At 39.0% G+C, this 25,832-nt stretch overlaps 4 protein-coding genes across 4 annotated transcripts; all 4 read right to left on the bottom strand.

The window, feature by feature from the left end:
• Positions 1–662: 662 nt before the first annotated feature.
• LOC111325723 (E3 ubiquitin-protein ligase TRIM45) lies at positions 663–7,321 on the bottom strand. Its single transcript, XM_088746044.1, has one exon. It carries the CDS (start codon positions 6,292–6,294, stop codon positions 4,048–4,050), a length of 2,247 nt encoding a protein of 748 aa, XP_088602170.1. The 5' UTR covers positions 6,295–7,321; the 3' UTR covers positions 663–4,047.
• Positions 7,322–7,829: 508 nt separating this feature from the next.
• On the bottom strand, positions 7,830–12,606 carry LOC148716958 (E3 ubiquitin-protein ligase TRIM71-like). Its single transcript, XM_088746043.1, has one exon. The coding sequence runs from the start codon at positions 12,505–12,507 to the stop codon at positions 10,261–10,263; it is 2,247 nt and encodes a 748-aa protein (XP_088602169.1). The 5' UTR covers positions 12,508–12,606; the 3' UTR covers positions 7,830–10,260.
• Positions 12,607–13,659: 1,053 nt separating this feature from the next.
• Positions 13,660–19,900, bottom strand: LOC111325712 (E3 ubiquitin-protein ligase TRIM45). Its single transcript, XM_088744988.1, has one exon. The coding sequence runs from the start codon at positions 19,690–19,692 to the stop codon at positions 17,437–17,439; it is 2,256 nt and encodes a 751-aa protein (XP_088601114.1). The 5' UTR covers positions 19,693–19,900; the 3' UTR covers positions 13,660–17,436.
• Positions 19,901–20,786: 886 nt separating this feature from the next.
• On the bottom strand, positions 20,787–25,741 carry LOC148716957 (transcription intermediary factor 1-alpha-like). Its single transcript, XM_088744989.1, has 2 exons — positions 25,210–25,741; positions 20,787–24,883 (listed from the first exon to the last, which is right to left on the bottom strand). The coding sequence occupies exons 1-2, from the start codon at positions 25,236–25,238 to the stop codon at positions 23,782–23,784; spliced, it is 1,131 nt and encodes a 376-aa protein (XP_088601115.1). The 5' UTR covers positions 25,239–25,741; the 3' UTR covers positions 20,787–23,781.
• Between the last annotated feature and the right edge of the window lie 91 nt (positions 25,742–25,832).

Raw genomic sequence — 25,832 nt, 5'->3', positions numbered from 1 at the left:
GATAACATCCCATACAAACCTTTATAAATATAAAACGTTGCGGAACACGTTAAGAGTTACGTTCGCTTTTCTAGTAGCGAGCTTGGGCTGCCTGTGTTTCCTGTGTTTTGGGCGTGCTCTGAAACGGTGGAGGTCTGCATCTTAGCGAGTCGGATATTCCTACCGCATACCCGACATACATACACCCGACCTGGTGAGGTAATGCTTGCGAAGTATGGTGTTGACCTTAAAACAGTAAAAGGTCTGCATTTTTGTTAAGAGTTACGTCCGCTTTTCTAGTAGCGAGCTTGGGCTGCCTGTGCAGGAAACCGCCCGCTCTGGAACGAAGTAAAGTTTATCGATTGTGATCCCCATTTCTACCTACGCAGGGTGAAAGAGACAATTCTACCCTAACAGTATCAACTGGGACAGTGGAATAGAAACCACAGTTGCCAAGATGCCAACGATCAAGAAAACAGCAGGAGAGTTGTGCGGCAACAGACTACAGAGGGAACCTGATCCGAAGATGCAACAATCACGGCTGAACACAACAGCACAGTTGTGATACGATCCATATCCCAAGTGACCACATCGTGGGACAAACACTGTTTTTCTTTTGAGAAAGTGTCGTTTACCACAATGGTAAACCACAACGCATCTCACGATAAAAAATATGTCTCAAATTTACTAAATTAACATCTGTAATGGTTTGATTCATCGAACTAAGAATAACATAAAAGTTATTATAGCAAAGAATACATCCAAAATAGATAAAGGCAGAGCCTATACAGGTGATAATGCGCACCACCGAATGTAAAATCCCTGTAGAAATATGTACAAATATTCATAGTTTACAAACGTTAGCTGTTCAGATTTAAAAGATATACATCCCATATACTCATTTAGACTCTTTAATGACAGACACTTATTTCTAGGAAAGGGACCGTGGCTTCCAAACAGACTCATTGTTGATTTTAGATTAGAAAACCTTGGGTGTTTTCAATTGACAAAACAAATTTCAAAAGTGAAGACTGGGGCGGTCATTTTCAAAAGCAGGTCCGCCCCATTCCTCGTGCGTATTGGTTAATAAACAAAGGATAGAACTTTCTTTTATTGATCGCTCTAAGAAAATCATCAAGTAAAATTGTCACACGCTGAATGGCCCACATTTTAAAATTTCAACTGCGTTATTCAAAAGCTGACAGATTATTTGATTAAAAAGTACAGGCTAGAGCTATACAACCAAGGCTGTGCTTTAAAAGGGCCTGGCTGCCACAGGCCACCAATTTTATCAAACTATTTAGGAACAGAGTACCACAGATGTTTGAGATAGAGCCTACAGACAGTTAGAGATCCTTCCAAGAGCACATCCGCTTTACAAAACTTAAGGAAGTTCCTTACCCTTCCCCCCTCCGCAAGAAAGAGGGTCAAGCAGGTAATGACCGAAACTAGTTATCAGTTACAAGGTGCCCTTATCACCATTGCCGTTATCGATTGCAGCCATAATCTGTTCCACAGGATTTTCTCCCTTTTAATTAAGAACAATTGACTCCAAAACTCAAGGTAATCAATTCCTCTTTTTTCAACGCTAAAAAAATACCTCACTGAGATATTTTTAGTTCACTGGCACGGCGTTTTGTGGATAAAGATTGCTCTGCGCTCAATGACCTCTTGTACAGTGAAGGTGGGGTGGGTAAGGTACTCACTCGCGTTGCATCAATTTTCATAGACTTACTTCTAAGTAAGCCACAATAGCCTCGTTAGTCGGTAGTCTCGTCAAATTTATAGTTATAACACTTTGAAAGTATACCGTCATTTACAGAAGTGAGTCCTTCCCCCTCAACTAACTCAGCGTTATTCTAAAGCAAAGAAAAATGTAAATTTAACTCGTAAAATACATCATTGCTGCATAGATAGCTTTTCGATTAAGTGTCATAAAACAAAACTGAAGTAATAACAATGGCCATTCAGAAGGAACGAAAATACCTATAAGAGCCAATGAGAACTCAAAGTAGAAACAACCAAACTGCCTAAAGGGCGGGAAAACGCGGGCGTCCAAGTCGCGATTGGTCATTGTTCCGCACCTGATTGGTTGAGAGAGTGACGCGAGTTTCTGGACCAATCACAGAGCGGAGTAAAGTAAAACCAATGTAAAGTCCGATTACTTTCGACACTCAGTTGAAAATTGTTCCTATATCCAGTAGACTACGCCAAACTTAAGTTATTTTCAAAATGTACTGTAAATACTGAACAAGAAACCCCCTGTAGTTGTTAAACTACTCTTATTAAATGAGCTTGATTGCAAGCTTGTGCTGAAGTAGCACAAATTTTTCAAATTAGATACCAGAATTTTCACAACAGCGTATTAGCCTCGAATAAAGTCAAAACTTCTTCCCAAGTTCTGTGTCATTTGATGTCAGAGGCAACTTCTGAACTATCCGCTTCTCACATTTCAATGGCTTACAGAGAGCATATAAATTACATGTAGTCCTAAATAATTATCATTGATTTGTAGTTATGCTACAAAAATTTCAATATTAATAACAGAGGATTATAAGCACTGAACGTAGAACTTAAGGTTCCTCATCCAAATTAAAGGCTAGCTCTCCGGTTCTCTTCACATAATTAAATGCAAAATAATTTTTGGAATAAATTTAAAGGAACCCTTCAGGGACATATGATCAACGTCACAAGAAAAATTTTGAAACTTTAAATTCTCTTACCCTGAACACAACGAAATCGGTGGAGGATCCAGGGGGGAGGGTTCAGGGGTCCGGCCCTTCCCCCCCCCCCCCCCACCTCCTCACCTCATCAGACCTGTGGGTATTTCTACTACTTGTCTAAAACCAAAATGATTCAACAACAGGATCACATATTACTACTTAACTAATGTATCAAAAACAATAGATTATTTTCTAATTTATTTAAAATCTATTGTAAAAAATAAATTTTCGGGGCCTGGTTGTTCAAAGCTGGGTTAAGATAACCCAGGGTTAGTGTGAAATCTGATCAGATCTGACAGACTTAAAAAAAATTCAGTAGAATTAATTTTTTTTTTCTAGAATTTAATGATTGGATGCTCTAAAAATAATGGCGAAATTCATGATCCCGAAAAGGCTCTTGCACAAAGGCATAAAGAAACCCCGATTGAAATTTAACCTTGGGTTAGCGCTAAACGACCATCGAACAACTGGACCCTGTGTTTCTGAAACAACGCCGTATTTAAACCACTAACCAACGGGTCGGCAGAGAGTGGAGAAGATTCGAACAGACGTGTCAAGTGATAGGATGTATTAGGACTATTAATGGTCAGTCAGCAGGACCGAGTCGAGTTACAGTTGTAGGGTAGACTAAGTTACGAAAGCATCTACCTAAGATTCTTCTGCTCCTTGCATACAAGCAAGAAAGTCACAGTGTTTCAAAGTCGTGTAACGTTTCGGTAAGTCGACAAAATACCAATAATTGAATAACCTTTGAGTTAAAACCAAAGTTTTCCTTTTCCTTACTTTTGTTGTTTTGTTTTTGTTTGTTTTTTTTAGCAGACTTTTTAAGTCTCCTTTTCCTTGCTTATGTTTCTATACACAGATGTCTATGGAAGCTTCAAATTATTTTGTACTTTTACATGACGCCGATTGTTTTTTATGTTTTCCTTTCATGAGGAATTGGCGCGCAGCTGGCCAAAATGGATCGCCGTACCTATCCTTGACTATTGATCATCATCATCATCATCATCATCATCATCGTGTTTATTTGTTCAAGCAGATTGAATTTATTGGCAACTGTATAAGCTGATGTGGACCTGCTGTTTTCCCACTCAACCCACCCCAGGGAAGGACATCCAGCACACAGTAATCTCGCGCGTGGGAAATTAACGTCTTTTACCCCTTACCCTTTAAGAGACGGGACCTTCTGCTGTACGTCCTATCCGAGAAGACGAAACAATGTGAGTGAAGTGTCTTGCTTAAGGACACAACGTTAAGCCCCAGCCAGGACTTGAACCCGGGCCGTTTGACCCAGAGTCCAGCGCACTGACGGCTTATTTGACTTGACCTGATTTTGATTTTTCTTTCACTCAAACATTTGAACACGATGGTTATTTGTGTCACAAACAGCAATTCGGTCGTTGCTTAAAATTGCAAGTGACAGAGGACTTTGAAACTCTCCCAAATTGCTGCCCTTTGTACCAAACTTGCCAATAAACTTACCATTTGGTTCAAATACTTGTACTCTATGATTACATTCATCACAAACCATCAGGTGTCCTGATTTGTTCACTGACATAAAACCAGGATTGTAAAACTCCCCGTCACCGATACCCTTCTTTCCAAACTTATACTGAAAGTTTCCATTTCTGTCAAATACTTTGATACAATGTTCACCACTGTCGGACACTATGAGATATCTATCATACTGAATACAGTGCCTAAGAAATTTAGAAAAACCCTGACCACCTGTCTTCATAAGGAACTTTCCATCGTGAGAAAAGATTTTAATTAAACTGTTTCCTCTGTCAGTAACGATGATATTTCCGTCACTGTCTACAGATAAACCCCAAGGACTATTAAGTTGATGATCAAGGTTACCAGACTCACCAAAGCTTCCAACGTACTTACCCTCCACAGTGACGATCTCAATTCTATGATTCAAACTGTTTGCGACGAAAATATTCCCATTATTATGAAAGGCTATTCCCATAAGTTGTATAAATTCTTCCTGGTTGCTACCCTGGCACCCAAAAGATCTTATGTAATTTCCGTCACTGTTAAAGATTTGAATTCTGTTGTTGCTAAAATCAGTTACAGCTATCTCGTCCTTAGCATTCACTGCTACCGCCCAAGGATGTCTAAACATTCCTATAGACGAACCTCCTACACCGAAAGATAAAACAGGTCTAAACTGAAATGGTTTTACTTGTACGGTAAAAGGACTGCTGCAAACATGTTCCCCGTTTACCTTTACCTTCACTTTACATCTTCCCTGTTCCTTTGGAGTAAAGCTGATCTGATAGAGTCCATCTCTAAAGTCATTTATTCGTAATCCCGCCGCACATTCTCGTCCTTGTTCATCTCTGATCTCCACCGTAACGTGGTCACGCTCGTTGTAAAACTGTTTTCCACAAGCGTTCCTTGAAGTCAATGTAAATTTTGCTTGACGATTCATAAACCCTTCCTCAAGTCCTCTGCCTTCGGCAATAGACTGACTTGCTTTTGTCCGTTGCAAACTTTGCAAAGTTCCGATTTGTTCAACTTTGACGGTGTCCAACAGCTTTTGATTTTTCTCGAAAACGAAACCAGCCGAAAGGCTTCTGGTGTCACAGTCAACTGGCTCGGTTTGATCAACTCGTTCAAATATGGCGTCTAACGATTTCTTTAGTTGAACGATTTCAGCGTTTGTGCTACGACTTAAAAGCTTATCAGCGATTTTTAGGGACGATTCTATCGCTTTTATTTGAGTCTGAACTTCGGTTTTTCGCTCCGTTATAAGTTCAAGCGACGTGCTCGTTTCTTTTTCTACCGATGATAGTATATTCTGCTTTTTGGCCTCAATAACGGCCACGAGATTGTCAACAAATATTTCAACGTTTCTTATAATGTCTTCGCCTTGTTGCATCAGTCTGGCGACTTCATCATCAAGTCGATTGACGGCTTCCATCTTTGCTTTTAAATTGCGTCTCTGCATTTCAACCAACGACTTCATCTCAGTCCTGTGTATTTCGGCTTCTTCTTTGATTAATTTCATGTTATGAGCTCCGTGGTCCAATATGGAACAAACCTGGCAAGCTAGCATTTCACAACTCTTGCAAAAGTACTTCAGCTCTTCTTTGTCGTGATCTTTCTTAGGACAAAAGGCAGGTCGTTTCATTATCTCCTCATAGTCCTCGTCTTGAAAGGCTTTGAGCGCCAGAACACGATGATCTCTGTAACTCTTCCACATGTTGTGTCCAATTACGCACTCTTGGCAATAAAATACACAGCACTGGAAACAATAAAAACTTTCCGAGCTTGTATTGTCGCAGTTTACACATTTCACCTGGTTGGTTTTACATTCTTTAATTGCCAGCACATCAATTAAGCCGTTCAGATAAAAACTGGTGGGAAGATCGTTCAAATCGCCACTTACAGGCACTCTGCTAAGAGCTTGGCACTTCGGGCATCTGATTGTGTCTCGGCCATGGCTTATTCTGTGCCACTGTTTCAAGCATTGCAGACAGAAACTGTGAAGACATGGGAGTTGTTTTGGATCCCTGTATACATTAGTACACACTGAGCAAGACACTTCTTCCCTAAGATTATGTAGCAACGCTTTGATGTCCATGTTCTCGATGAAAAGCGAGCGAGCAAAGCTGAACGATAAGGATGGGCCGATACTGCTACCAAATATTCGATACCAGCGATACCGAGGTCCGATCGAAAAAATATCGATACTAGTGAAGAGTATTGATTCTTTCGATACTGCAGGTGACCTTTACTAAAGAAAAACCTCGAGCGAGAAAAGAACTGAGAAAGGTTAAATAGTTCTAAAGTATGGCATCTCTATATGTTCCTGTATGCAAGGGAGTCTCTGATGTATCGAGTATTGAAGCACAGGATCCATAATAAATCGGGAACCCGTGGTTGGTGATTATCAGCGACCAGTGCAGTGACTGATAACCTTTCATTGTACGCCTTATGATCATGAATGCTATATAGTGAAAGTTGCAAATTGCTTAATATAGTAAGTAGAAAGATTGGACTATTGCGGTCTTCTTCATTTCCTCGGGAAAATTACATGTGAGTCCCAATAGATTGAAAGTTTGACTTGTTTGACTGTCTTGTTGATGCTACGGTAGAGAATTGAACAGAAAACCATGCAAGACTGCCTTCATTTGGTTAATCAGATCACGTGACTCACTACTTATTTCATTGACGTCACAGTATCGGTATCGGTATCGATATCGAAGAAAAAAAGTGAACATCGTACTCGGTATCGTATCGATTCGAAAAACCGTATCGGCCCATCCTTAAAGAACGATTTCTCAGAAATCAATTTGAAACAATACAGTTTTGTGATATTCCTTCTTCAGCCATTCTTAGAATCTAAAGCTTGTTATGATAATATGTTTTGTTGTCTAGACCAATCACAGAAAAGAAAAATGTTTAATTCGGTTGTCTCTCAAATTATAGGTGCTCATGTCCTTGAAGAGTTTTTTTAGTTTTAAATTTTCCGATTTCTGATATTTTTCTCAATAATATCGTTCATTAGTCATATATGTAGACTACTTAAGAAACGTCACGTTTTAAACGGTTTGATTCACCAAACTAAAAAAGAAAAACCAAGAGTTGTCATTGCAAAGAAAGCACCCGAAATAGAAAAAACGCAGTGCCTATTGAGATGATAATACGAACCAGTGAAGGTAAAATCCTTGTGAGCGTATGCGCATGCGCAAATATTCAGAGTTTACCAACGTTTTGTTTTGGTTGGGTTTTTTTTCTTTTCAGGGTCCTAGGTATGAGTGTAGCTGTTCAGATTTAGAAGACATACATCCCATATACTCATTTGGACTCTTTAGTGACAGGCTTATTTCTAAGAAAGGCGTTGGAGCCTCAAGCCAGACGCACCATTGAATTTAGGTTAGAAAACCTTGGGTGTTTTCAAATGAATAAATAAATTTGAAATTGAAGAGTAAGGCTGTTATTGTCAAAAGCAAGTCCTCTCCATTCCTCGCGCCTATCGATGTGGCAAAATCTGCAATCTGCCAAGAGTACGAGGAAAAGACGAAAAAGAGAGAAAAAGTAAAGGATAGAACTTTCTTTAATGATTCGCTCAAAGCAAAATATCAAATAATATTGTTATACACTGAATGGAACACATTTTATAATTTCAACTGCTTTATTCAAAAGCTGACAGACTATTTGATTAAAAAGTACAGAAAGACACTGCAAACTAGAGCTATACAAACAAGACTATGCTCTGAAAGAGTCTGACTGCTTATCAAACTGTTTAGGAGTAGAGTACCACAGATATTTGAGATCCGAGCTTTCAGGCAGCCAAAGATCCTTCGAAGAGCACTTCCGGTCAACAAAAGTTAAAAGTGTTCGTTACCCCTCCCCCCTCCCACACAAGAAAGTCATGCAAGCAATGAATGAAACTAGGAAACAGTAGAAATATGCTCTCAACACCATAGCTGTTATTCATTGCAGGCGTAACCTGTTCTACAGGTTTTTTCCTTTAGATTTTAATTAAGAGCTATCGACTCGAAAATCAATAATAACATATCTTTTTCCACGCGAAAGAAATACCTCACTGAAATATTTCGAGTTCACCTAAGCTTGTGTATTGTGAATAAAGATTGCTCTGTGCTCAATGACCTCATTGTGCAATGACGGTGGGGTGGGTAAGGTACTCACTGCTTATGCAATAATTTTTCCGAGATTTACTTCCACAATGACCTCGGTATTCATCTCAGATTTGAAACACCAAGTGTTCTCATCAAATTAATAGGTTTAACACTTTGAAAGTGTACTGTCATTTACAGAGGCGAGTTCTCCCAAGTTAACAAAGGTAAATGTAAAATTCAGCTCATAAATTACGTCATCGATGCAAAGAGCTCTTTTCGATTTAAGTGTCGTGAACCAATACCAAAGTAATCCCAATAGTCAATCAGAAGAAAGGAAGATACCTTTAAGAGCCAATGAGAGCTCAATGTAAAAAAACCCAAACTGCCTAAAGTGCGGAAAAACGCGGGCGACCAAGTCGCGATTGGTCATTGTTTCGTACCTGATTGATTGAGAGAGTGGCGCGAGTTTCTGGACCAATCTCAGAGTGGAGTAAAGCAAAACCAATGCAAAGTCGGATTTTTTTCGACACTTGATTGAAAATTGTTCTTATATCTACTTTACTACAACAATCTAAAGTTAATTTCAAAATGTGCTGTGAATTAAGTACTGAACAAGATACGCTCTGTAGTTACTATACTAGTCTTATTATGTACCAACGAGTCTGATAACAAGTTTGTGCTGATGAGGCATCACATTTTACTGGTTTATTATCGACCATCGGTTTTGCTACAAAAATTTCAAAATTGATTACAGAAAATTATAAACATTGAACTTCAGGTCTATTTATCCACATCAAAGCCTGAATTTCTGATGTTCTTAGTCTTATTAAATGAAAAATAATTTTGGAATATATTCGACGCAACCCACTATGAACTACTGATCAACGTCACATGACCACTTTTTAAACCTTGCTTCTCTTTCCCTGATCATAACAAAATCAATGATGAAAAACCGGGGGAGGGCCCACGGGGTTGGGTTTCCTTTCCCCCCCCAACTTCCTCAGACCTGTGGGTAACTACTTGTCTGAAACTAAAATCGTTCGAACGACAGAATCGCATATAACTATTCAGCTTACATATCTGAAAAATAACTCTTATGAATTACTTTTTAAAAATAAATTTGAAGCAATCTTTCAGAGACTACTGTTCAACGTCACAAGACAACTTTTGGAACTTTTTTCTCATCCTGATCATAACAAAATCAGTGAAGGATCCAGGGGGAGGGTTCACTGGGCCCAGCCTCCCCCCCCTCCCCCCCCTTACTAATTTATAGTATCAGAAATATGTATATTGAACTACTTACTTCTTAGCTTATTTAAATCTATGGTAAAAAAAATTAAATTCTATGTTTCTGAAACAAGGGTTGGACCCCACCCTCCTATAAAGATTGCACGCCACCCCCCATCCCCTTACCAAAAATTTTTGGATCCGCCTCGGAAATTTTTGGATCCAACCCAAGTAAATGGACATAAAACTCACCAAGCGCCATCCTAGAGAGATGTGACGTCATAGTTGATTATAAATGACGTATCTGCTGCGTAAGTTACCAACGGATATTTGAAGAAAGTCTCCTATACAAACTGGCAGACGCAGCGGTCAAACGTCTGCGCGTGCGTGAACATTGAAATAACAAAGAAGCGTTTAAAAATTAATGGCGTCCTTATATCTTGCTTTCAGGCGGTCAGAGCCACGTTGTTTTACAGTTGAAAAACAACCACCAAGTCTCCTTTTCCTTGTTTATGTTTCTGTTTACAGATTTCTAGGAAAGTTTCAAATCTTTTTGTAATTTTTATATGACGCCGATTATTTTTCTTGTTTTCCTTTAATGGGGAATGCAGCTGGCCGAAATAGATCGTCTTGCCCATGCTGACTATTGACCATTGAGTTTAACCAACAAACCAATTGTTGAATGTTATTGTAGGCTTATGACGCTTATTTATCCTGAGCCGATATTGATGATTCTTTCACTCAAATATTTGAACACGATGGTTGCGAGAACAACAAACAGCAATTCGGTCGTTGCTTAAAATTGCAAGGGATATAGGATCTTGAAACTCTCCCAAATTCCTACCCCTTGTTCCAAACTTGCCAAGAAACTTACCGTTTGTTTCAAATACTTGTACTCTATGATTACATTCTTCACAGACCATCAGGTGTCCTGATTTGTTCATTGACATAAAAGAAGGAGAGTCAAACTCCCCGTCACCTGTACCTTTCTTTCCAAACTTATACTGAAAGTTTCCATTTCTGTCAAAAACTTTGATACAATGTTCATCACTGTCTGTCACCATAAGATATCTATCATACTGAATACAGTGCATAGGAAATTTCAAAGAACTCTGACCGCCTATCTTCATAAGGAACTTTCCATCGGGAGAAAAGATTTTTATTAAACTGTTTCCTTCATCAGTAACGATGATATTTCCGTCGCTGTCTACAGATAAACCCCAAGGACTATTAAGTTGATGATCAAGGTTACCATACTCACCAAAGCTTCCAACGTACTTACCCTCTACAGTGAAGATCTCAATTCTATGATTCCCACCGTTCGCAACGAAAATATCCCCATTATTATGAAATACTATTCCCTTAGGACGCTCAAGTTCTCCCGTTTTGCTTCCCTTACGACCAAAGGATCTTACATAATTTCCGTCACTGTTAAAGATTTGAATTCTGTTGTTGCCATAATCAGTTACAGCTATCTCGTCCTTAGCATTCACTGCTACCGCCAAAGGAAGTGTAAACATTCCCACAGACGAACCTTCTACACCGAAAGATAAAACAGGTTTAAACTGAAATGGTTTTACTTGTACGGTAAAAGGACTGTTGCAAACATGTTCCCCGTTTACCTTTACACTCACTTTACATCTTCCCTGTTCCTTTGGAGTAAAGCTGATCTGATAGAGTCCATCTCTACAGTCATTTATTTGTAATCCCGCCGCACACTCTCGTCCTCGTTCATCTCTGATTTCCACAGTAAAATTGTCACGTTCGTTATAAGACCGTTTCCCACAAGCGTTCAATGTAGTCAATGTAAATTTTGCTTGACGATTCATAAACCCTTCCTCAAGTCCTCTGCCTTCGGCAATAGACTGACTTGCTTTTGTTTGTTGCAAACTTTGCAAAGTTCCGATTTGTTCAACTTTGACGGTGTCCAACAGCTTTTGATTTTCCTCGAAAGCGAAACAAGCCGGAAGGCTTCTGATGTCACGCTCAATTGGCTCGGTTTGATCAACTTGTTCAAATATGGCGTATAATGATTTTTTTAGTTGAACAATTTCAACGTTTGTACTACGACTTAATAGCTTATCAGCGTTTTTTAGGGATGATTCTATCGCCGTTATTTGAGTCTGAATTTCGGTTTTTCGCTCCGTCACGAGTTCAAGCGACGTGCTCGTTTCTTTCTCTACCGATGATAATATATTCTGCTTTTTGGCCTCAATAACGGCCATAAGACTGTCAACAAATGTCTCAACGTTTCTTATAATGTCTTCGCCTTGTTGCATCAGTTTGGCGACTTCATCATCAAGTCGATTAACGGCTTCCATCTTTGCTTGTAAATTGCGTCTCTGTTTTTCAACCAACGCCATCATCTCAGTCCTCTGTATTTCTGCTTCTTCTTTGATTAATTTCATGTTATGACCGCCGTGGTCCAATGTGGAACAAACCTGGCAAGCTGGCATTTCACAACTCTTACAAAAGTACTTCAGCTCTTCTTTGTTATGATCTTTTTTAGGACAAAAGGCAGGTCGTTTCATCACATCCTCATAGTCCTTGTCTTGAAAGGCTTTGAGCGCCAGAATACGGTGATCTCTGTAGCTCTTCCACATGTTGTGTCCGATTACGCACTCTTGGCAATAAAACGCACAGCACTGGAAACAATACGAACTTTCCGAGCTTGTCTTGTCGCAATTTCCACATTTCACTTGGCTGGTTTTACATTCTCTAATGGCCAGCACATCAATCAAGCCGTTCAGATAAAAACTGGTGGGAAGATCGTTTAGATCGCCACTTTCAGGCACTCTGCCAAGAGCTTGACACTTCGGGCATCTGACTGTGTCTCGGCCATGGCTTGTTCTGTGCCACTGTTTCAAGCATTGCAGACAGAAACTGTGAAGACATGGGAGCTGTTTTGGATCCGTGTATATATTAGTACATACTGAACAACACACTTCTTCCCTAAGATTATAAAGCAAAGCTTTGATGTCCATGTTTCGGTGAAAAGCGAGCGAGCAAAGCTGAACGATTTCTCAGAAATCAATTTGAAACAATGAAGTCTTGTAACTTACCCTTTTCAGCTATTCTTAGAATCAAAAGCTTGTTATGATAATATTTTTCGTTGTTTAGACCAATCACAGATAAGAAAAACGTTTAAGTCGTTTGTATCGGATTCCTAATTCCCAGAAATGTGAAAATAACACAAACCGGTTGACCATGATATAACTCATACAATGATAAAATAAAAACGAAACTTTAGACATAGTTTGCTATTCAACTGTCGCTGACATATTTCCAGCCTTTGTCCAGCCACCCCCTACCCTCAATCAGTGTTGGTTTTTTTTGTTGGGGGAAGGGAGGGTCAGTTCAAGGGCCATCTTTTTATTCCATTCCCCGATCCCCTCCCCTTTCATTTGAGAACCCGAATAAGTGAATAAGTCTTTCAAGGTATTGGTGCTCGTGTCCTTGAAAAGTTGTTTCGTTAGTATTAAATTTACAGATTTCTAATATTTTTCTTAATAATATCCTTCATTAATCACCCATGTAGGCTATTTAACAAACTTAACGTTTTAAACAGTTTGATTCACCTAATTGAAAAAAAAGTATAAAAGTTATCGTTGCAAAGAAAGCACCCGAAAAAAAAAAAAAAACCCACACACACACATTACCTATTGAGATGATAATGCGCACCAGTGAAGGTAAAATCCTTGTGAGCATATGCGCAAATATTCAGAGTTTACCAACGTTTTGTTTTGGTTGGGTTTTATCCGGGGTCCTAAGTATGACTGTAGCTGTTCAGATCTCTAAGATATACATCCCATATACTCATTCCGACTCGTTAGTGACAGAAATTTAATTCTAAGAAAGACACTGGAGCCTAAATCCAGACTCACCGTTGATTTTGGGTTAGAAAACCTTGGGTGTTTTCAATTGACTAAATAAATTTCAAAATTATAGTAAGGCGGTCGTTTTCACGAGCAAGTCCTCCCCATTTCTTACGCCTATTGGTTCGGCAAAATCTGCAATCTGCTCAGAGTACGAGGAGAAGAGAAGAAAAGAGCGAAAAAGTAAAGGATAGAACTTTCTTTCGTTGATCGCTCTAAGAAAAACATCAGGTAATATTGTTATACACTGAATGGACCACATTTTAACATTTCAACTGCTTTATTAATTCAAAAGCTGACAGATTCTTTGATGAAAAAGTACAGGAATACACTTCAAACTAGAGCTATACAACCAAGGCTGTGCTCTGAAAGGGCCTGTCTGCCACAGGCCACCAACTTGATCAAACTCTTAGGAATAGAGTACCACAGATGTTTGAGATCAAAGCCTTCAGAAGCTAGAGATCCTTCCAAGAGCACTTCCGGTTTACAAAACTTAAGGAAGTTCCTTACCCCTTACCCCTAACCCCTCCGCACAAGAGGGTCAAGCAGGTAATGGCCGAAACTAGTTACCAGTAAAAGGCTGCCCTTTTCACCACTACTGTTATTAATTGCAGCCGTAATCTGTTCCACAGGAGTTTCTCCTTTTTAATTAAGAACAATTGACTCGAAAACTCAAAGTAATCAATTCCTCTTTTTTCCAAGCCAAAAAAAATACTTCACTGAGATATTTCTAGTTTACCGGCGTATTGTGAATAAAGATTGCTCTGCGCTCAATGACTTCATTGTGCAGTGATGGTGGGGTGGGTAAGTTACTCACTCGTTGTGCATCCATTTTCATACACTTACTTCTAAGTAAGCTACAAGAGCCTCGTTACTCGGTAGTCTCGTGAAATATATAGTTCTAACACTTTGAAAGTATATAATCCTCCCCCACTCAACTAGCTCAGCGTTATTCTAAAGCAAAGGAAACTGTAAAACTCAACTCGTAAAATACATCTTGCTGCATAGATAGCTTTCCGATTAAGTGTCGTAAAACAAAACTAAAGTAATCACAACGGCTATTCAGAAGGAACGAAAGTACCTTTAAGAGACAATGAGAACTCAAAATAAAAACAGCCAAACTGCCTTAAGCAAGGGAAAACACGGGCGATCTGGTAAAGCGTGGGAAAAGGGGACCGTCTAAGTCGCAATAGGTCATTGTTTTTCACCTGATTGGTTGAGAGAGTGGCGCGAGTTTCTGGACCAATCGCAGAGCGGAGTACAGCAAAACCAATGCAAAGTCGGATTACTTTCGACACTCCGTTGAAAACTGTTCCTATATCCAGTAGACTACACCAATCTAAAGTTATTTTCAAAATATACTGTAAAGTAAGTATTGAACAAGATACCCCCTGTAGTTGTTAAACTACTCTTATTATGTAGAAATGAGCTTGATTACAAGTTTGTGCTGAAGTACTAGTAGCACAAATTCATCAAATTGGGTGCCAAGATTTTCATAACAGCGGCCTATTAGCCTTGAACAAAGTCAAAACTTCTTCCCAAGTTCTGTGTCATTTGATGTCAAAGGCATCCTTCTGAATTATCAGCTTCTCACATTTCAATGGCTTACGTACAGCATATAAATTCCATGTAGTCCTAAATAGCTGTTATCGACTTGTAGTTTTGTTACAAAAATTTCAAATTCAGTAGTAGAGGATTATAAGCACTGAACGTAGACCTTAAGGTTCCTCATCCAAATTAAAAGCTAGCTCTCCGATGCTTTTCATGTAAGGGAAGGTACGTTTTTTATTTGGGGGGGGGGGTGGGCCGCGGCTTCGGAGGGGAGGGTCATTAGTAAATATTTTACAAATTGGGGAGGGTCAAACCTGTTTGATACGCAGTCGGGGGAGGGTCATAGTTTTTTTTTTTGGCAAGAAAAAAACTACTCCATGTCAGTTAGTTGACTTTTAATTATTTGTTACCAAACACGCGAAGTGTATAAAAACCTAAAACTTATATATACAAGCAAAGCTACCAGTCTAAATCAATCTACATCATTTTAAACAGATGTCGAAATATTATGTCAAAAAACTATCTTGTCCCAACTAACGTAAATTGTCTCTCTCGACCCGTGCCCGCTTTCGTCCATATTTTGACGTCGGTAATGTTTCCGCGCGGGGCTCTGGTATAAAATTAGTGTCCGGTGACGATTCGTTACTTGAGCTACTCCATCTGATAGGCTTAGCCACGAGTTGGTCGGCAACTTTTCGGCAACTTTTGAGATTTTCGGCAACTTTTTAGAATTTTGGCAACTTTTAGAATTTTCGGCAACTTTGGGCTTTTTGAGGTTCTCTGAAGCCACTATCTTCACGTTTTGAGCCACATTGGTCAGTTTTCGATAGATATTTATTCAATTAATTCTAAAATACAACAATTAGGACCCCCTCCATGGGTTGATTTTTGTGATGCCTAATCACGAGGTCAGCAGTACCACGTTGCACGTTTTTCAAGATGGCGGACAATTACAGTGGAAAGAACCTCTGATATTATCATTGGACTTTGACAAATAAAGTTTTGATAAGAAGCAATGTGCGAATTTTTAATCTTTTAACACCAAAAAAAGGTACGAAAAGCAGAAAAAGTTCGGCAACTTTTCGGCAACTTTTGGAAATTCGGCAACTTTTCGGCAACTTTTTGGCAACTTTTAGACACTTTTATCGGCAACTTTTTTGGGATTCGTCAGCAACTTGTGGCTAGGCCTACCATCTGACCTCATGAAATCCTCGCATTCTCCACAAGCGCATTTCCTTCTTTCTATTCCTCCCACATCCTTGCCCATTTTCAAGTTTTCACCGTGCAACGCCACGCAATTAACTGCTTTGCGCGCAGACATGGTTATGTGAGCAACACTTCCGGTCATTTTTGTCTTGGAAGAGGTGGGTGGAGGGTCAGATCCTTTTGTTTAGGCATTTATGAAGGGTCATGCATAAATCCAATCTGGAAAATGGGAGGCCACGACTTTCTTGGCAAAAAATTTCTAAAATACCCCGGCCCACCCCCCCCACCCCCCCCAATAAAAAACGTACCTTCCCTAATCAAATGCAAAATATTTTTGGAATAAATTTAAAGCAACCTTCACGGACTACTGATAAACGACACAGGACAAATTTTGAAGATGTTTTCTCTTCCCCTGCTCATGACAAAATCAGTGGAGAATGCAGGGGGGAGGGGTCTAGGGGGTCCAGCCCTCCCTCCCACCTCATCAGCCTTGTTGGTATTTCTAATACCTGTCTGAGACCAAAATAACTCTAACAACAGGATCACATGTAACTACCCAACTAATGTATCAAAAACTACGACCTACCTCCTAGCTTATTTACAATCTATCATAGATAATAAGAAACTGTGTTTTTGAAACAAGGTTTGGACCCCCACCTTCCCTACAAAGATTGCGCCCCACCTCCCACCCCCCTATCAAACATTTCTGGGTCCGCTTCGGGTAAGGGATCCATCCCAAGTAAATGGGCCAAAAAATTAATAAACGAGACGTCATAGTTCATATCAAAACATTATATGACGTATCTACTGCGTAATTTATCAATAAATATTTTAAGAAAGTCCTCTATGCAAACCGACAAACTCAGCGGTCAAACGTCTGCGTATGCAGGAACGTTAAAACGGTAAAGAAGTGGCTAAAATGGTGGCCCCATATCTTGCATTAGAACTGTAAGAGCATTGCTGTTTTACAACCACTCAAGCCAAGGAGCAGAGTGGTCGTATTTAACCGCTGACCACTGTAACAGCAGAGAGTGGAGAAGATTTCCACAGAATCGTCAAATGATAAGATGAATTAAGAATATTAATGGTCATTCAGCAGGACTAAGTCGAGGTACGCCGATTATTTTTTATATTTTCCTTTTTAGAGGTAATTGGCGCGCAGTTTGCCAAAATTGACCCCGTTGCGTATGCTCGACTATTGACCGTTGAGTTAAACCGGCATGCCAACACCTTTGAGTCAATCTAAGGTATATTGCTCTTGATCTGCTATTTATGTTACTTTTATTCAAATATCTGAATACGATGGTTGTTCCATTCACATACGACAATTTGGTAATTACTTAAAATTGCAAGGGACACAGGATTTTTAAACTCTCCTAAATTGCCACCATTTCCTCCAAACTTGCCAATAAACTTACCATTTGGTTCAAATACTTGTACTCTGTGATTACATTGATCAGAGACCATCAAGTGTCCTGATTTGTCCATTGTCATAAAGCAGGGTTTGTCAAACTCCCCGTCCCCTGTACCTTTCTTTCCAAACTTGTACAGAAAGTTTCCATTCCTGTCAAAAACTTTGATACAATGTTCACCACTATCTGAGACTATGAGATATTTATCATGCTGAATACAGTGCCTTGGAGATTTCAAAGACCCCAGCCCACCTATCTCCATAAGGAAGTTTCCATTGGGAGAAAAGATTTTAATCAAACTGTTTTCTTTATCAGCAACGATGATATTTCCGTCACTGTCCACAGACAAACCCCAAGGATTTTTGAGTTCGTCTTCAAACCCTCCGAAACTACCAAAGTTTCCTACGTAATTACCCTCCCCGCTAAAGATCTGAATTCTATTATTACAACTATCCGCGACGAAAATATTCCCATTGTTATGGAATACTATTCCTTGTGGATAATCGAATTCCCCCGCTTTGTTACCCTTGCGACCAAAGGATCTTATGTAAGTTCCGTGACTGTCAAAGATTTGAATTCTGTGGTTGGACCAATCAGTTACAGCGATCTCATCCTTGGAATTTACCGCTACCCCCATAGGATTTTTAAGCATTCCCACAGCGGAACCTTTTTCACCGAAAGATAGAACAGGTTTGAGCTGAAAAGATTTTACAAGTACGGTAAAAGGTTCTCTACGAACATGTTCCCCGTTTACCTTTACAGTTACTTCATACCTTCCCTGTTCTTCGGGAGTAAAGCTGATCTGATAGACTCCATCTTTGCAGTCATTTATTCGTACATCCGTCGCGCATTCCCATCTTCGTTCATTTTGGATCTCTACTGTAACATGGTCACGTTCATTATAACACTGATCTCCATGGGCATTCCTTGTAGTCAGTGTAAACTTTGCTTTACAGTTTACAGTTCCTTCCTCAAGTCCTTTTCCTTCGGCAATAGACTGATTTGCTCTGATAAATTGCATATCTTGATAAGTTCCAATTTTTTCAGTTTTGACGGTGTCCAACAGCATTTGATTTTTCTCGAAAATAAAATTAGCCGGAAGGCTTTTGGTGTCATGGTCAATTGGCTCGTTTTGATCAACTTCTTTAAAGATGGCACATATAGATTTAGGTTTTATTTGAACAACTTCAGCGTTTGTACTTCGATTTAAAAGTTTATCAGCGGTTTCCAGCGAAGATCTTATCACTTCTATTTGACGTTGAATTTCGATTTTTCTCTTCGTTGCAGGTTCAAGCGACTTGCTCGTTTCTTTCTCCACCGATGATAGTATCTTTTCCTTTTTCGCCTCAATAATGGCAATGAGTTCGTCAACAAATGTTTGAACGTTCCTCTTCGTGTCTTCGCCTTTTTGCGTCAGTTTAGCGATTTCTTCATCAAGTCGATTAACGGCTTCCATTTTTGCTTGCAAATTGCGTCTCTGCTTTTCAATCAATGACTTCATCTCACTCTTCTGTCTTCCTGCTTCTTTCTTGATTGATTCCTTATTATGACCTCCGTGGTCCACTATGACACAAAGTTGGCAAGCTGGTATTTCACATCTCTTGCAAAAGTACTCCAGCTCTTTGTTGCTATGATCTTCCTTGCGACAAAAGGCAGGTCGTCTCATCACATCCTCATAGTCCTTGCCTTGAAAGTCTTTGAGCGCCAAAACACGGTGCTCTCTGTAGCTCTTCCACATGTTGTGAGCGACCAAGCACTCTTGGCAATAAAAGGCAACGCACTGGAAACAATACGAACTTTCCGGGCAGCTCTTGTCGCAATTTCCACATTTCACCGGGCTGATGGTACATTCTCTAATTGCTAGCACATCAATCAAGGTGTTAAGATGAAAACTGGTTGGAAAATCTTTCATATCACCACTTTTAGGTACTTCGCTAATAGTTTGGCACTTCGGGCATCTGACTGTATCCGGCCGGATAAACATTCGGTTTGTTCTGTACTGTTTTAAGCATTGCAGACAAAAGCTGTGGAGACATGGAAGTTGTTTTGGATCTGTGTATATGTTAGTACACTCTGGACAAGACACTTCTTCTCGCAGATTACGAAACAACGTTTTGATGTCCATGTTATTCGTCAAAAGCTAGACGATTTCTATGAAATCAGGGAACAATAAAGTCTTGTGACTTTCCTTCTGTGATTATTCTTGTAATCAAGAGCTTGTTGTTTTCGAAGTAAACCAATCACAGAAAAGAAGAACATTCTAAGCCGTTTGTTTTGGATTCCTAATAACCAGTAATGTGAAAGTAACACAAACCGGTATCACTTACAAATTAAATAACGACAGTTCAGATATATTGTTCTAAGTGTCTCAGACATATTTCTTGTCTGTGTCCCTCAGCTGCCCCAACCTTCAATTAAATCTATCTTTATTCGCGCTTCCTTAGAAACGCTCGAGTCTCAAATTGCAAGCTGTTCGTTTTCTTCTCATCATTTGGTCTCCAATTCTACATCATTTTCCCCGGTGTTCGCAGTTCAGGCGCGGGAAACTGGGGATGTGTTATCCCTCGCTTACCGCACTAGGTTCACTTCTGTCCCCAAAGACATGCCATCGTCTTCTGTTATAATATCTGGCGGTGGTCCAAAGGTCGAATTTTTTTCCCAAAGACAAAGATTATTATTCAAACGTTTTGTTTTGGTCAAATTGTTTTATGGGGTCTGCTAAGGATGAGTGCAACATCCCACATATTCATTTGGAGTCGCTAGGGACACAAACGTGATTATATAAAAGGCACCAGTAGCCCCCCAAAAAAGACTCACCGACAATTACAATTTTAGATTGGAAAAGTTTTGTTTTCATAGATTAAATAAATTTCAAAAGTGAAGACTTTATAAGTCCTTTTCATAAGGGGTCCTCTCCATTTTTTACGCTTCTCTGTTTAGCAAGATCTGCGATCTGCTTGGGGTACCAAGGAAAGATAAGAAAAGAGAGTGAGAAAAACAGGAGAATGGAAATTAGTTGCTATAATTGCTCGGTCTAAACAACATAGCGAGCAATGTCGATTCCCACTGAGGTCACAAGAATTTTTCTTTTTTTTTGCTTTCTATACCTCGAGTGGTTCCCTGACACCCTTTACGAGGGTTAACGCTCAGTGGATTTTTCATGGGTTTCATTTAGCACTTTAATTTACGCTTCAGAGTTAATTCTCTGTTCCATCAACATTTGATACATTGACTAAAAATTTTAATTGTTTTGTTGAAAAGCTGACAGATTCTCTGATTAAAATATGAAGTACGCGATTACACCGCCGCCGTACTAGAGCTACACAATCAAGGCTTTACTCTGGAAGAGTCTGGGTACCACAGGCCACCAACTTTTTTCGTTACTACCCGTTATACAATTCTTAAAATCTAAGTTTGGGGAATGTAGTATTTGATCAACTAACAATTCCTTAGTTGCTATGTTTCTTTGCTCTCATCACTTGCCAGCGTTATACTGTATTAGTATTATAAGAAGAAATTCTGTCTTGGTCATTCATGGGGGTTTAAGTGTAATTTAAGTTGGGAATATTTAACAATTATTCGCCTCAGGTTCGTTTGTATAGTATCAAATATATTAATCAGTAGTTTCACTAGCAACCTTTGTGGCTTCCCTTGGTGTTGATGTATGGGATCCCATGAAAATGGGTTCCCACTCCACTGATGAGCAATCTCGTGATCAGTGGGTAAAAAGGAACAAAGCGTATGCAAGGGTGGGAATGAGTGTGTAAAATGAAGATAAAAGTTTGGTGTTAAAATTGAGGGAGCGACTTCTGTAACGACAGCATGCTCCTAAACTCAATTTAAAATTGTAAAAAATATATGTTATATATTACTAAAATAAAAAATAAAATCAAAATAAAATAAAATAAAATGAAGTTAAAATATTATATAAGAGTAACTATTAGAAAGAGGAAGCAAAGCATTTAGGGTTTAGGGTTAAATTCCTAATGTTATATTAGAGTTTTGGTTATAGTTGGGGTTAGAGTTATATTATGGTTAAGGTTAGTGTTAGTTAGGGTTAGGGTAAGGGTGAGGGCTAGATTAGGGTTGGGTTAGGCTTAGGGTTTGGGTGGGGTTGGGGTTAGTAATAGGTAAGGGTTTGCTTAGGGTTTGTGGAATGGGGTCTCTGTTTTTGACTGTAGGAAGGGAAAAGAGGTTATTGAATAGGATAGGAAAAAGGATTATTACTAACCTTTACCCCACCCAATCCCTAACCCTACCCTAATCTAGCACTAACCCTAAAACCTAATCTAGCATTAACCCTAACCCTAACAAACACTAACCCTAATATAACTCTAACCCTAACTATAACCAAAACTCTAATATAACATTAGGAATTTAACCCTAAATGCTTTGCCCCCTCTTTCTAATAGTTACTCATATAATATTTTAACTTCATTTTATTTTATTCTATTTTGATTTTATTTTTTATTTTAATAATATATAACATATATTTTTTACAATTTTAAATTGAGTTTAGGAGCATGCTGTTGTTTCAGAAGTCGCTTCTTCAATTTTAACACTAACTTTAATGTTCATTTTATATACACATTTCCACCCTTGCATACACTTTTTTTCCTTTTTACCCACTGATCACGAGATTGCTCATCAGTGGAGTGGGAACCCATTTTCATGGGATCCTATACATCAACACCAAGGGAAGCCACAAAGGTTGCTAGTGAAACTACTGTATAATATATTTAATACTATACAAATAAACAACATAGCTAGCAATGTCGATTCCCACTGAGGTCACAAGAATTTTTCTTTTTCTTTTTTTTTGCTTTCTATACCTTGAGTGGTTCCCTGACACCCTTTGCGAGGGTTAACACTCAGTGGATTTTTTATGGGTTTCATTTAGCACTTTAATTTACGCTTTAGAGTTAATTCTCTGTTCCATCAACATTTGATACATTGACTAAAAATTTTAATTGTTTTGTTGAAAAGCTGACAGATTCTCTGATTAAAATATGAAGTATGCGATTACACCGCCGTACTAGAGCTACACAATCAAGGCTTTACTCTGGAAGAGTCTGGGTACCACAGGCCACCAACTTTTTTCGTTACTACCTGCTATACAATTCTTAAAATCTAAGTTTGGGGAATGTAGTATTTGATCAACTAACAATTCCTTAGTTGCTATGTTTCTTTGCTCTCATCACTTGCCTGCATTATACTGTATTAGTATTATAAGAAGAAATTCTGTCTTGGTCACTCATGGGGGTTAAGTGTAATTTAAGCTGGGAATATTTAACAATTATTCGCCTCAGGTTCGGTGAATATCGTCGAATAATCCCCGAGTGGAAGTGGAGGGGACTATTCGACAATATTCACCGAACCTGAGGCGAATAATTGTTTTAGTATAATTTCAGAGCTGAGCAACAGAGAAATTTCCAAAATCATAACATTTTAGTAACATTTATTAACCTTTTAACATTTTGTTTAATCCGCATGGAGCGGTTCATATAGCGTCATATAAGGAACCACTCGACCAATCAGACTGCTGGAAACTTTTTACTCAGCTCTGAAATTAGACTAAAGCCAAATACAAATCTTTTATTCCTTATGCACAAGCACGAGTCACGCTGTTCTATAAATGAATATTTTTTCAGTAAATCATCAACACACTCGTAATTGAATAATCTATCAGTGAAAAAAATCCTTAGCTTTTTTAAGTTTTTGTTTCCTTTAGATATTTCCTAAGCCTCCTTTTCCTTGCTTATGTATCCATTAATTTCTATGACTGTTTCAATTTTTTTCGGAAATCATACATTACTTCTACTATTTCTTATGTCTTCCTTAAAGAAAGAATTGGTACTTGCACATGCCCGGCTACTGAACATGAGTGAAACCAACAGGCCAGTTGTTGAATGTCACCATAGGTTTGTTGCTCCTGACCTGATATACAGCTATCTCATCCATCCCCTCCCCCACGGGATACTTAAACATTTCTATAAACGGACCAAGTTCGCCGAAAGATAAAACAACTTTTAATTTGAGCCGAAATGGTATTACTGAAAGGACTTCTACGAACATGTTCTCCGTTTACCTTGACAGTCAGTTTACATCTTCCTTGGTCTTTTGGAGTATGTTTGGTCTGATAGACTTCATTTACACAGTAACTTATTCGGATTTTCGTTGCGCGTTCTTGTCCCCGTTCATTTCTCATCTCCACTCAACGTGGTCGCTGTCCTCCAGGTACGTTCCATGTAGTGCCTGATTTGTAGTAGATTTGTAGTGGCTGCTTTGTAGTGGACTGCCTTCCTTCCAATTCACATTTAATTAGCAAAGTTCCAATTCTTTCAGTTTTGAAAGTCCCCACCAGCTTTTGATTTTCCTCGAAAACCAAACCAGTCGGAAAGATTTTGGTGTTACGGTTTATTGGCTCAGTCTGATCAACCCCTTTGAAGATGGCGCCTGATAATTTCTTCAGTTGAACGATTTCAGCGTTTGTTGTACTACGACTTAATAGCTTATCAGCGGTTTCCAGGGAAGATTCTATCACCGCTATTTGTTGCTGAATCCTGTTTTTTCGCTCCTTGTAAAGTTCACGAGACTTGCTCGATTCTTCATCCACCGAGGATAGTATGTCCTGCTTTTTCGTTTCAATAACAGCTAAAAGACTGTCAACAAATGTTTGAACGTGTCTCTTCACGTCTTCGCCATGTTGCGTAAGTTCAGCGACTTCTTCATCAATTTTTTTAACGGCTTCCATCTTTGCTTGCAAATTGCGTCTCTGCTTTTCAATCAATGACTTCATCTCACTCTTCTGTTTTTCTGCTTCTTTCTTGATTAATTCCTTATCATGACTTTCATGGTCCACTGTGACACAAAATTGGCAAACTGGCATTTCACAACTCTTGCAAAAGTACTCCAGCTCTTTATTGTTATGATCTTCCTTACGGCAAAAGGCAGGTCGTTTCATTACATCCTCATAGTCCTCGTCTTGAAAGGCTTCCAGCGCCAGGACACGGTGATCTTTGTAGCTTTTCAGGATGTTGTGTCCAATTAAGCACTCTTGGCAATAAAATGCACAGCACTGGAAACAATACGAACTTTCTGGTCTGGTGTTGTCACAATTTCTGCATTTCACCTGGCTGGTTTTACATTCCTTAATTGCTAGTACATCAATCAAGCTGTTCAGATAAAAACTGGTGGGAAGGTCTTTCAAATCGCTACTTTCACGCACTCTGCTAATAGTTTGGCACTTCGGGCATCTGATAGTGTCTCGGCCATGGGTTTCTCTATGCCACCGTTTCAAGCACTGCAGACAGAAACTGTGGAGACACGAGAGTTGTTTTGGATCCCTGTAAATATTAGTACAAACTGAACAAGACACCTCTTCTCGAAGATTATGGAAGAACGTTCCAATGTCCATTTTATCCGTCAAAAGCAAGCGAACAAAGCTAAACGATTTCTAAGAAAACAAATTCGAAACAATGAAGTATTGTGAATTTCCTTCAGTAGCTATTCTTGGTATCAAGAGCTTGTTATTTTCGTGGTAAACCAATCACAGAAAAGAAGAACATTCTAAGTCGTTTGTCTTGGATTACTGTTTCCCAGAAATGTGAAACCGACATAAGCTGGTTGATATATCACTTACATAATAATGAAATACAAAGGGTAGTTCATCGAGATGTACTTTTCTTAAAGGAACACTCTTACGAAACCGCCCTATAATTTGAAAACCCGAAAAATTCAGTTATTTCATTATAATATGAATTTTTAGCGATTAATAAAGCCTTTTCAATAATAATTTTAGTTGAAAGTCAATTCTAGGGCGAGAAATTGCGATTTGAGAACCGTTCCGCGTTAATTTTCGTAATCACGGCCAACTTATTTTCGGTCAGCGGTCACTCGCATTGTGACGTAGATTACTCAAACCACTGTTGGCGTACGGCGTCATTTTATATTTATACGGAAACCTCGAGAAATTTAGTGAAATGGTCTTAGTCTTAGTGTTATAAAAACAATATATACGATCAAAATACTGTTTTTGAAAATTATCCACAAGCACGGCGCGTCAAATGAGTAATCTATGTCACGCTCCAAACTCGCGCTAGTCTTCTTGAGTCTGCCAAGTGATTACGAAAATTAATGGCGGAACGGTTTTCAAATCGTAATTTCTCGCCCTAGAATTGACTTTCAACTAAAATTATTATTGGAAAGATTTTATTAATCGCTAAAAATTCACATTATAATGAAATAACTGAATTTTTCGGGTTT

Source organism: Stylophora pistillata, chromosome 14, assembly GCF_964205215.1.
Source record: "Stylophora pistillata chromosome 14, jaStyPist1.2, whole genome shotgun sequence".
NCBI lineage: Eukaryota > Metazoa > Cnidaria > Anthozoa > Scleractinia > Pocilloporidae > Stylophora > Stylophora pistillata.
The sequence above is the reverse complement of the archived record's forward strand: the minus strand, read 5'-3'. Positions and strand labels throughout refer to the sequence as shown.

What these genes read in the sequence shown, in the direction of transcription:
- LOC111325723 (XM_088746044.1), bottom strand. Translation starts at nt 6,294, where the DNA reads ATGGACATCAAAGCGTTGCTACATAATCTTAGGGAAGAAGTGTCTTGC.
- LOC148716958 (XM_088746043.1), bottom strand. Translation starts at nt 12,507, where the DNA reads ATGGACATCAAAGCTTTGCTTTATAATCTTAGGGAAGAAGTGTGTTGT.
- LOC111325712 (XM_088744988.1), bottom strand. Translation starts at nt 19,692, where the DNA reads ATGGACATCAAAACGTTGTTTCGTAATCTGCGAGAAGAAGTGTCTTGT.
- LOC148716957 (XM_088744989.1), bottom strand. Translation starts at nt 25,238, where the DNA reads ATGAACTACCCTTTGTATTTCATTATTAT. An exon ending in CCTTTGTATTTCATTATTAT is followed by an intron (nt 24,884 to 25,209) that starts GTAAGTGATATA and finishes GTGTCTCCACAG; the next exon opens with TTTCTGTCTGCAGTGCTTGA.